Source organism: Pecten maximus, chromosome 12 (genome assembly GCF_902652985.1).
Source record: "Pecten maximus chromosome 12, xPecMax1.1, whole genome shotgun sequence".
NCBI lineage: Eukaryota > Metazoa > Mollusca > Bivalvia > Pectinida > Pectinidae > Pecten > Pecten maximus.
The window spans coordinates 31923537-31936587 of NC_047026.1; the positions used below are offsets into that span (position 1 = coordinate 31923537).

At 34.9% G+C, this 13051-nt stretch overlaps 1 protein-coding gene across 1 annotated transcript; it reads left to right on the forward strand.

Moving 5' to 3' along the window:
- Positions 1-874: 874 nt before the first annotated feature.
- On the forward strand, positions 875-11218 carry LOC117339800 (cysteine and tyrosine-rich protein 1-like). The gene is made up of 4 exons (XM_033901511.1): positions 875-985; positions 3509-3629; positions 7374-7525; positions 8997-11218. The coding sequence occupies exons 1-4, from the start codon at positions 943-945 to the stop codon at positions 9158-9160; spliced, it is 480 nt and encodes a 159-aa protein (XP_033757402.1). The 5' UTR covers positions 875-942; the 3' UTR covers positions 9161-11218.
- The last annotated feature ends 1833 nt before the right edge of the window (positions 11219-13051 follow it).

The window sequence follows — 13051 nt, forward strand, 5'->3', positions numbered from 1 at the left end:
GTGGGCAACCATATTTCCATATGTCCTGTGTGGGCGGATGTAACTGTATACAGACCTGTGTGGGCAACTATATCTGCATATGTCCTGTGTGGGCAACCGTATTGCAATATGTCCTGTGTGGGCAACGTATTGTCATGTATCCTGTGTGGGCAACTCTATTCCCATATGACCTGTGTGGGCATATTATATCTACATTTAGTCCTGTGTGGGCAACGTTGAGCAGTCCTTTGTGGACAGATACATAAACCTGACTTGACAGCCTTTGTCTGGAGTGTACCAATTTTCTATGTGGACACTTATAGACGTTACGTCAGCCGTCATTGGAAGATTGCCGGATATAGACTCTGTTTAATATATCTGTGGATTGCAGACCACCTGATTCAGAGTGTATGCATGTGTATGTCAGTTGTGAGAAAGTTGTGTATATTGCTATTATTGCATATGTGACTGTTAAATATGTACATTATTGTAATAAACCCATGTATATAGTGTATATGGGGTATTTGTTCCATTCTTTACATCAGCGCTGCTAGTCGTGCTCGTCCAGGTTACAGCGGCAATAGTTTTACATCATTAGATTCCATTTTGTAATGGTGTGCGTTATTGGGGAACAATGCCTGTAGTTTGTTACAAAGTACTACGTACAATGTTGTTCTATTCTGCCGGCATGTTCGCGGATGTGGTTTGATTATGTTAACTGCCGTTTTTATTTGTCATTATAAATATGGTATATAATGTATATAATGTATATAATGATAGCGGGTACATGTTAATTGTCACGATTTCTTTACCTTTCTCGTGTAGACAGTAATACATATGTAAATGTACAATGTACATGTCGCCAGGGGTTACCAGCAAAACACTGACAAGTTTAAATACCAAATACCCGTCTGGTGAACGTGTGTGTTTAGCCGGATTTGTAATAACGTAGGGGAACACAAAATGGCTTATATCTTCCTACTGACACTGTTTGCTCTGATTGGAGGTAAGATAAATATATATCTGATTAGTTTTCTCTCTTTTTGCTAAAAACAAAAACACTTAATATCGAAAACATTTTGGAATTTTACAGATACGTCCTATATTATACACCCCCACCTCAATCAAATCTTTCATACCTGTATTGCTTAAGTTTAAGTATATTCTTGATTTAAATATACAATTTATTTTATGCTTTTCGATAATCATGCCAATTTAAATTTACCTAGCAAAATGTATTTGTTTATTTACTTATTCAACTATATATTTATTTATTTGAAATATTCCATCAACGAAATGTTCCAATGTCATGTAACTTTAGACTAAGGACATTTCAAAAAGTTTTCATACGTGAAGTTCACGTATACATATATATCAATTAGCACATCATTAAATCGTCGGTGTACCACAGGTTTGACAAAAAGGGTCATGTTGTGTCATAGATATACAAGGTTGTTTAATACTCCATAACTTCATTAGAATTGTAAAGCAAAATATAACGCAAGTCAGGTTTTGGGTGACATGTGCTTACTTTACTGTGCCATATGAAAGTTTTGGTATAATATGCATTTTTCCTCTATACAAGCGGGGAGAGTCATTGGTTCTATATTCTGAGACAAACCTAGTTCATAAAAATTGATACGTATTCCTCTGTGTAATTATGTAGGACACGTCTAACATTGACGGTATACCAGTACAGTAAATACTGACAGGATCCGGTGTACATTTTATACATATTACATATACAGTACATATAATATCCAGCACATATACGAATCATACCTACGTTTACAGGTTCTGCCCCTAAAACGAAGTCCTTGAATGTCTATTTCTTACTTTATCATTTAACATTATAATAGTCCTATAACTAAAATAGAGTGTCAATTAAGGTTAAGTATACTGAAATGAAAGCGGTTACTCAAGTATGAATATTAGAACTTTAAAGCAAAACTTGCCCCATGTATTGCGAAATTCCCGTCGTTGAATTTTAAAATCTTTGTGTATATAATGGAAATCAGGGACCTTTGATAAAGTCACGGCCCTTAGACAATTTAAAAGTATATTTAAAGTCCACGATTACTCGAGCTCTTCTTCCTACCTGGGCAATGAATATACAAACACAGGTCAGTGTAAAGAAAAAAAGTTAACAAACGTGTATCGATATCACTACATGATGTATATTATCATATGTACGAGTGTGTATTTTATACTTATGTGACCGGATAAACACAAATACTCATTATAGCCCATAATACTTTAGAAAATCATTGATTATTTACTTTAAAGACTCATTTTTGAATTAAGTGCATTTCATATGAAGCTCTCGTACCGTAATACAAGCTTGTACATTATATGTTAACTAATATATTTGAACAGAGATCAACTTACATGTATTTGTAATTACATTTAGTATGCAGTGTGCTCTGTTAGTTTTATGCTATTTTCATATATATTAACTTTGTACGTTTTCCAGATTTGTATAGATAATTAAGTTATTGTAGAATTGTTGTAATATTCTTTAAAAGCTGTATCTGTTTCATGTAAAGTTAGAAGTTTTGTTTATGTTTTATTTTACTTAGAATAGCTATACATATATTATATTGGATTTTTAATATTTGTTATTATATAACACTATAAACATGTAGATCAGTTACTGCAGAACTATTGTAATATTCTTGTAAAGTTGTATCTGTTTCAGATTTAATTAGTACAGGTTTTCTTCAAATGCTTATACATATATAGCCTTTTCTCAGATTTGTTTAGATTATTATGTAACTACTTTATAGATCAGTTCTTGTAGAACAATTGTAATATTCGTGTGCGTATCTGTTAAGTTTAGTTAATAGAAATCATTTCTGTTTATCATACACAGAATGGCGAACACACAGGTCAACGCTAAGTTGATCATCGACAGATATTGGCATCATTAATAGTAATATCCATAATTTGCGCTTTGAATTTAGAATTTATTTATGTTTATCTATATATTTTATTCTGATATTGTCATTATTGATTATAAAATAACTAGTTAGCCATAGTGCTTTCGAAATACGTATATTTATTGATATATAATTGTCATTTCACTATTACTAGTAAAATAATCTATATACTGTAATAGTACTTTGAATTTAGAAAACTATATCTGATTCATATACCTGAGTTGACCCTATTTTTTTTTTACCCGAGTTGGTATTCCACATTGAAACAGACTAAAACTTTACTTCAAAGAACTTCCTACATAAACACCTTCCTTTGTCTTTTCCAGAGTGGTTGTTCGGGGAATGAGTCGGTACACCGATACTTTACTTATTGATAATACGGTGCATTTTAAACCCCTAATACTATGTAAAAAAAAATATTCTAAAAATTGATAAGCATACCATTCTTACTTTAATATTCATAGAGTCATGTAATACGTTCTATATATTTTTCTTCGTATATACATGTATATTCTTGAATTTCCCCTACTAGATCATTATTATGATACGGGATTTGTATGTAGTCTATAAGGGTATTAAATATATTTCAGAATCATTGAGCGAACTGTGTATCGCGTCGTCCTACTACAGCAGTTATGTCTACTACACCTACTGTAGTTCGGGATGTTGTGGAGGAAGCTTCTACAGCCAATACTGCTGTAGCTCACTAGAGTAAGTATAGCGTTTGAGGCGACAAAAAGTAACCCCAACTGTAGCCCCGCCGGCTCCACTTTGGAGAATTTCTTTCGAATCATCTTTAGTGACCATATTGGATCTGCCCTGAATGCTAGGATTGATACTTTGTCTCATATTTTTTTCCTGTCCACTCTTTTTTCTGTTTGTTTAAAAAAATTGAGGTTTGATACTAGACTGTGACGTACCTAATCACAGTAACATATAGGGACATATAATGCATGACATTATTTTAAAGATTAAAACATGAATATCAACGTAAATTTAGTTACAAAAACCACATATGTTTAAACTAGTTCCATCATATTATTGACGTACCAATTTGCTATCAATCATGAAGTGTTTAACAGTGAAAGGTTGTTATCGGGTTGAAACTCTCCCTTTTAACATGTATGAAAGTCGTTTACCTCCGAATGATTTGGCGTCTCTTCTTTCAACTTAAACTGCCATCTCACTGAAATATCGTAACTTAGGCGCCATAACAAGTCCCATAATGTCGTAAAGTTATAACTTAGACGCTATAACAAGTCCCATAATGTCGTAAAGTTATAACTTAGGCGCTATAACAAGTCCCATAATGTCGTAAAGTTATAACTTAGACGCTATAACAAGTCCCATAATGTCGTAAAGTTATAACTTAGACGCCATAACAAGTCCCATCATGTCGTAAAGGTATAACTTAGACGCCATAACAAGTCCCATAATGTCGTAAAGTTATAACTTAGGCGCCATAACAAGTCCCATCATGTCGTAAAGGTATAACTTAGACGCCATTACAAGTCCCATAATGTCGTAAAGTTATAACTTAGACGCCATTACAAGTCCCATAATGTCGTAAAGTTATAACTTAGACGCCATAACAAGTCCCATAATGTCGTAAAGTTATAACTTAGACGCCATAACAAGTCCCATAATGTCGTAAAGTTATAACTTAGACGCCATAACAAGTCCCATAATGTCGTAAAGTTATAACTTAGACGCCATAACAAGTCCCATCATGTCGTAAAGGTATAACTTAGACGCCATAACAAGTCCCATAATGTCGTAAAGTTATAACTTAGGCGCCATAACAAGTCCCATAATGTCGTAAAGTTATAACTTAGACGCCATAACAAGTCCCATAATGTCGTAAAGTTATAACTTAGACGCTATAACAAGTCCCATAATGTCGTAAAGTTATAACTTAGACGCCATAACAAGTCCCATAATGTCGTAAAGTTATAACTAAGACGCTATAACAAGTCCCATAATGTCGTAAAGTTATAACTTAGACGCCATGACAAGTCCCATAATGTCGTAAAGTTATAACTTAGACGCTATAACAAGTCCCATAATGTCGTAAAGTTATAACTTAGACGCCATAACAAGTCCCATAATGTCGTAAAGTTATAACTTAGACGCTATAACAAGTCCCATAATGTCGTAAAGTTATAACTTAGACGCTATAACAAGTCCCATAATGTCGTAAAGTTATAACTTAGACGCTATAACAAGTCCCATATGTCGTAAAGTTATAACTTAGACGCTATAACAAGTCCCATAATGTCGTAAGGTTATACTTAGACGCTATAACAAGTCCCATAATGTCGTAAAGTATAACTTAGACGCATAACAAGTCCCATAATGTCGTAAAGTTATAACTTAGACGCCATAACAAGTCCCATAATGTCGTAAAGTTATAACTTAGACGCCCATAACAAGTCCCATAATGTCGTAAAGTTATAACTTAGACGCCATAACAAGTCCCATAATGTCGTAAAGTTATAACTCAGACGCTATAACAAGTCCCATAATGTCGTAAAGTTATAACTTAGACGCTATAACAAGTCCCATAATGTCGTAAAGTTATAACTTAGACGCCATAACAAGTCCCATAATGTCGTAAAGGTATAACTTAGACGCCATAACAAGTCCCATAATGTCGTAAAGGTATAACTTAGACGCCATAACAAGTCCCATAATGTCGTAAAGTTGTAACTTAGACGCTATAACAAGTCCCATAATGTCGTAAAGTTATAACTTAGACGCTATAACAAGTCCCATAATGTCGTAAAGTAGTAACTTAGACGCTATAACAAGTCCCATAATGTCGTCCTCTTAAATTGTAATTTAGACGCTATAACAAGTCCCATAATGTCGTAAAGTTATAACTTAGACGCCATAACAAGTCCCATAATGTCGTAAAGGTATAACTTAGACGCTATAACAAGTCCCATATAATGTCGTAAAGTTATAACTTAGGCGCTATAACAAGTCCCATAATGTCGTAAAGTTATAACTTAGACGCTATAACAAGTCCCATAATGTCGTAAAGTTATAACTTAGACGCCATTACAAGTCCCATAATGTCGTAAAGTTGTAACTTAGACGCCATTACAAGTCCCATAATGTCGTAAAGGTATAACTTAGACGCTATAACAAGTCCCATATAATGTCGTAAAGTTATAACTTAGGCGCTATAACAAGTCCCATAATGTCGTAAAGTTATAACTTAGGCGCTATAACAAGTCCCATAATGTCGTAAAGTTGTAACTTAGACGCTATAACAAGTCCCATAATGTCGTAAAGTTATAACTTAGACGCCATAACAAGTCCCATAATGTCGTAAAGTTGTAACTTAGACGCTATAACAAGTCCCATAATGTCGTAAAGTTGTAATTTAGACGCTATAACAAGTCCCATAATGTCGTAAAGTTATAACTTAGACGCCATAACAAGTCCCATAATGTCGTAAAGGTATAACTTAGACGCTATAACAAGTACCATATAATGTCGTAAAGTTATAACTTAGGCGCTATAACAAGTCCCATAATGTCGTAAAGTTATAACTTAGACGCCATAACAAGTCCCATAATGTCGTAAAGTTGTAACTTAGACGCTATAACAAGTCCCATAATGTCGTAAAGTTATAACTTAGACGCCATAACAAGTCCCATAATATCGTAAAGTTGTAACTTAGACGCCATTACAAGTCCCATAATGTCGTAAAGTTGTAACTTAGACGCTATAACAAGTCCCATAATGTCGTAAAGTTATAACTTAGACGCCATTACAAGTCCCATAATGTCGTAAAGTTGTAACTTAGACGCTATAACAAGTCCCATAATGTCGTAAAGTTATAACTTAGGCGCCATAACAAGTCCCATCATGTCGTAAAGTTATAACTTAGGCGCCATAACAAGTCCCATCATGTCGTAAAGTTGTAACTTAGACGCTATAACAAGTCCCATAATTTCGTAAAATTATATATAGTCGGTCCTTATCACGTACAAATGTAACCAAACCCGGACACACTGCATCCTCAGAAAACACACACTTACCACATGTATTCATATCTCACCCAATAAAAGATTTGCTTAAAAGTACATACCTGTTATCATGTTAAACAAACATAGGTATAATAAAAACAAACAAACCCCTCCGGACTACAACTAAATGTCAAATGATTTATGCCTTTTTTGTGAGATGGTAACTCCCCTTACAAACACAATTCTATTAGAATTATGTAGCCCAGTATGGTAATATTTTGAAACATGCACGGTAATTTAATTTTCGGTAAGTAATGCTAATATATGCTTAATTAATTGTGACTTTTATTGTCTATACATGTAGGTAACGACATGCATTCATTAGAATAATACAATGCTAAATGTCAATGCATTTTAAATACTTAGTATACATGTTAAATTAAATGTGCCTACATTACTTATATTTTTATTATAGAGTTGGGGCCATAGCAGGTATCGTCATTGGTTGCATTTTCGCCCTCGCCATTATCATCGTCATCGTGATATGTGTTTGCGCCCAGTTCAATAAGAAAAAGACAGGCGTGATTATCAGCAACAACACACAGCAACAGCGTAATGTGGCAGTCGGTACGTACAGCACGTGCATGCTTTCACACGCGCGACTTTGTCACTTTGTATAAATATATAACAAATAGACACATATTCTGAATTTGATATACCTCGGGGCTGGTCTTTTACAAATGATTTTAGACAGGCCAGATTAGGTATATAGGCCTTGAATAGAGGTTTTGTGAATAGTTTGTTTTAAGTTTTACTCACGTTCTTCACAATGTTATCACACTGGGATTGGTGACCTTGCCGTTGTACCATCATAGCCCACTTGGAAAATTCATAGTGCTGACAACCCACTTATCAATTCTAACCGCCAGCTCATTTTTGTAACTTTGTATCGATCAGTTGGCAGAACTCATAACATTTCTTGTCCTGCCTGACGCTCAACATTTAGATCAAAAACAAACTATTAGTATAGTAAGAAACATATACCGACGACTCAATGGATGGCTAATCCGACGGGAGTCAAGACGAAAACAATTCGGACATGATCTTAAACTAGTCGCCAGTTGAAATCATATATTCCTTTCCAATTCGTTTCCTTTTCTCATGATATCATTTAGAGATACTTCCTAATTCGATGTGATTTCAGACTTGTCTGATGCTTGGTGATATTCCTAATGGTTTCATGTTCCCGTATAAACTCTCATTTGAAAATGTGACCCGGATTTGACCTACAGTTGTATACACCAGACGCTTATTCTACTTGTTTTAATTATGATATCGTTGTAATGTCGGTATTCTTTTTCAGGGGGGGGGGGGGTCTGCATTATTCTTTACATCCAGAACTGACTGCATCAGAGCCTTCGATTTTGATAATATTTAATTACTATATGTTACGAATAATTCAACAGCAGGTTGTCGTCGCTTTTTCGAGAACATTTCACCAAAAACTCGCCTATCACTACATCAATTGTCAATCTTTGTTCTGTCCAATAAAAATAAATAAAAATCGTCATGAAAACTAAAACATCCTCAAAGCAATTAGTTTCAAGCAATATTAATTTCCTATAGGGGTCGGTATAACGTTTTTTGTTTTTGTTGTTTTCTCACTTTCGAGATAGATAATTGGTTCCTTGCTTTGTATTATTAAAAAGCTATAATTACGGAAAGGTAATTATGACCCCCGTCCCCTCCCTTTGATTGGTTGGTTAGAATAACAAATATATGGAGATCCTGTCGTATGATACATCAGTATAATATGTGAGATACTATTTCAATCATTTACTGCAGACTGCTTCGTTCTCTCTTACGCACATCAGGTACATATCATATAGTATATAGTTCTCTATTATACAATGGTTTGTTTGTCTCTTATTATTGCCTTTATTGTGATAACGGCGAAGGAATGTGATCTTATTGTTGAACAAGCTTTTTAGGTATAATGACTTCTGTTGGGGCCACTAGCTAGTACCGTATATGTTGTTTATCAAACCATAAAACGTCAATGATGATTTCTGTTGATATAGTTTTTTTTTATTTACAGTTGCGACCTATAACCAACAAGGTGTTTACCATCAACCTCCTCCGTCATATCCAACACCAAACCAGCTTTACATGACACCAGCGGCCTACCCTCCGGGAGGTGTTAACCAGCCGGGACCAAGTGATCCCGCATACCCCCCACCAAACACAGCGCCTCCCCCTTAGATAGGGACGCCGCAGAAGAATTAAAGTATGATTTCGCTTCAGTCCAGTCGACAGTGTGACACACAAAATGACCCCCTTACTTGATGTATCACCCCTGTCAACATAACTCAAGTTTATATGCAACACAATGATGTCAGATATGATTTATATACGACCTATTTACTGTCACGCTACATATAGAACAAGTTCATCCTGATTTCGTCGATGTATCACACCAGTTTCTCGACAATGGGTCATGTGGTGACTGATATTCTGTCTTGATAGGTCATTTCTGTCAGCAATGTGCCATCAGAACGAAAAGTAGTACCATTCACATGCATAATGTTTTAGACTGATTGAGACTGATTTACAGTATTCATTCAGTTTCGTTAGAACACTGACATTTACAGTAGGAATACCTTCCTTGTTCAAACGTTATTTATATCTTATTGATGTGCTCCTTTTGGATTTAACACATGTTTAGCCCCTGGTAACATTGACGACTCCTAGTTGGACGAAACAGCTGTATGATACAGTTTTATATTCCGACCATTTTTGTATCCATTCCTTGACTCATATCTAAGTGTGATATTCACATTTGTGTTTTATACATCAACCTAATTGTACCTAAGTTTAGTAAATCATTTGTATGCGGATTTCAGTTAAGACTTGATTTGTACAAAACTGTGTCGATTACCCTTCTAATATGTTTGCATGCTTGATACATTCCTTAAATTTAACAAAACCTCACGAAGCAATCATTTTTCTATCTTAAGTGATGATATGAATAACTATATGTACAGTTTTGCATTTAATTCCCCTGTGATCCAACTTGAGGTTACTTTTACTATAAACATACACTTGTATGTTCGTCGTCTCTATGTGCCAACTTAACTACAAAGTTAATTATAAGATAGTTTTGTTATTTCATCTCTTACTCATAACCGCAATCTCTTATGATATTTTAGCAGTGATTGCATTGGCGGCAATGTTAGTCCACAATTCTTACCATCTTTTGTTGAGAATTGGTTTACGCGTATACTTTAAATGCCTGGTTTTATAATTAATTATTTTACATGCGAAATAAAAATCCTTGCAAGAGCAAAGAAATGGCTGCATGAATCTCATTGGAGGTGTTTAGAACCGCCTTGCTGCATGTCCCATGCAGTGTTGTGGTGGTTTCTATAATGATATTCAATAAGGCCTATTCTTCTTTTTTCTGTTTGAGGGACATACGTGACTAAACTGAGCTGCTTTGAAGTTTCATTTTTCATGATACTAAATACAAACACAGAGTCAATTGAAAAAAAACAACATTTAAGTGTGCAACTTCACTGCAACTGGGACTTAATTTTTGTACCTGCTGTCCCATTGCATGACCATTAAAAACGACTACATTTGGGATATTTTCTCTTATTACTGCGTCCATGTGGTACGAACGTTAATACTAGACCGCGACATTTAAAACAAACACAATTCAGTTGTTATGCTCGCTTACTAACTGGATGAATAGAATAGTTAATGGCCTTAAATGTATTAGAAAATTGAAATAATTATCCTCCCGAAGGATTGGCCTAGTGCTATAAAAATAAAATAGTGCTTCAAGCGGTATTTGACTGATTTGGAACGATGAGTCTTACCAGTCTTTGTTTGTTAAAAATGTCCTCGAAAATATAAACGTCGCCATTATCTAATCAATACATTTATTGAAACGATGGTCATTCTTTCTGACAATCTCTAAATAATATGACAGACTGCTGAGATAGAACATGAAATAAGTAATCAACACTTGACATTTATGACTCACGTTGTTTAAATCACGTATTACAAACATGACTATTAATGTCAAAACACATTTCAAATATAATCTTGTACATGGGGACCTGCATCAAACAAAACATATATTTCTACATATTTTCTGTATTGCGGTTTTGTTTAGTTTTGTTTTGTAATTATGTTCTATTAAAAATTACGGAAAATGAGCAGACAAAACAGTTATATAATTCATGTGGATAGAACGGTATTTGCCATTGTCTCGTCGTGGCCAAGCACCATAATAATTTGTTTGGTTTTGAATAGTTTAACGTCTTATCAACATATACGGAATAAAAGTGACATTAATTCAAAATGCACCATAAAATGGAAATGCAAAAGGGTGCAAAGGTCAGATAAATGTGTAATTTAAGAAATTAAAACTCCTAGGCTTGATAATCAAGCAAACCGAACTTAGCATAAAATTGGCAAATAGTGAATGGATAGACTTTCGTATATCACAACATGTACTTTATTTTTCAAGCGTAGCAAAAGACCAGCAAAACGTGTAAATACTGATATGAGATACGATTTATACGACATTGCATTCAAAACGACATGCTTTATCCGGCTATACTATAATCTAGCTAGGTTTACAAGACCATAATAAAACAAACATGTAAAGTTCAACAAACCACTTACATTGAAATGCATTTTCATGCAAAAATCGACAAAAATAAAAACACAAAAGTCAGTTATAAAAACAAACATTTAAGTGTGCAACTTCACTGCAGCTGGGACTTGATAATTGTACATGCTGCCCAATTGCATGACCGTAACAACGACCACATTTGGGATCTTGTCTCTTCTTACTGCGTCCTAGTGATACGAGCGTTAGTTTGTCTCGATGCATTACCTAAGAACCACATTAAGTGCAGAAATGTGAAAATGTGTATCATTACGCATGAGAATGTGAACGGTTCATGTAGATGTAAGGTTATGTAATCTTTATTTTACATAATTCATTTTGCATCAGGTCACGTTTTTATAGGACGCCAAAATTAAAACTACAGCCCCATAGTATACGCTCGTAGCAGCGTTATTTAGTTTTCGTTGTTAAACACACATGTACGTAGTAACATGGATTAGTCAGGCCTAATATGGACAAAAACGACATCAGTATATGATTTGGTGTGGTTATCATGAATAAGCCTATCATGGTTTGGTTTGGTTTGGTTAAGTATTGTTTAAAGTCATTTTAACAGTTATGGTCACATAAGGATGGCCTCACCTCTGTGTGTGTGCTTTGTGAGGCTGTGGTTTATTCGTGTTTGTCTCTTTATGATAGCGCGGAATGATTTCGACTTTATAGTGCTGTCACACTGAATTAAACAGCCAAAGAGAGCCACCAAAATACTCCACCTGGTCACATAATACTGACAACGGGCGAACCAATCGTCCCATTCCCAAAATGCTGAGCGCTAAGCAGGAGTAGCAACTACCATTTTAAAAGCCTCTGGTATGTATTTGCCAAGTGACAGAACCAAAGTCTTCATCGTGTGTGTGAGAGGGTGTGTGTGTGGGTGTGTGTGTGTGTGTTTTTTTTTTGGGGGGGGGGGGGGGGGGGGGGGGCTGTGTGGAAGTGGAGGGGGTGCTCAAATAAAGGTCAAAAGTGAGGCAGTGACCACGGAGACATTAGGGAAAAAAAGTTGTTTAGAAAGAAAAGAAAATATCCCAAATAAAGTCGCCTCTTCTGATCATGCCATGTGTGCAGCAGGTACAGTTCTTACGCCGTACCTGCAGGGCAGACGTCTATAATAAACACTACCACGGTGATCAAGTTGGTAACGATTTAATATTCGCTGGTTCACGTAGCCTGTTAATGGCGGCGTTTTCTGTAAACTTTCCAGTTATAATATTTTTATGTTGAGACCTAGTGTCATGTTTTATATTATTAGAATGAAAATAAGACCATATTTAAATTATCCACCGTATTTAAATTATCCACCATATTTAAATTATCCACTGTATTTAAATTATCCACCTTATTTAAATTATCCACCGTATTTAAATTATCCACCATATATAAAGTATCCACCGTATTTAAATTATCGTCCGTATTTAAATTATCCACCATATTTAAATTATCCACCGCATTTA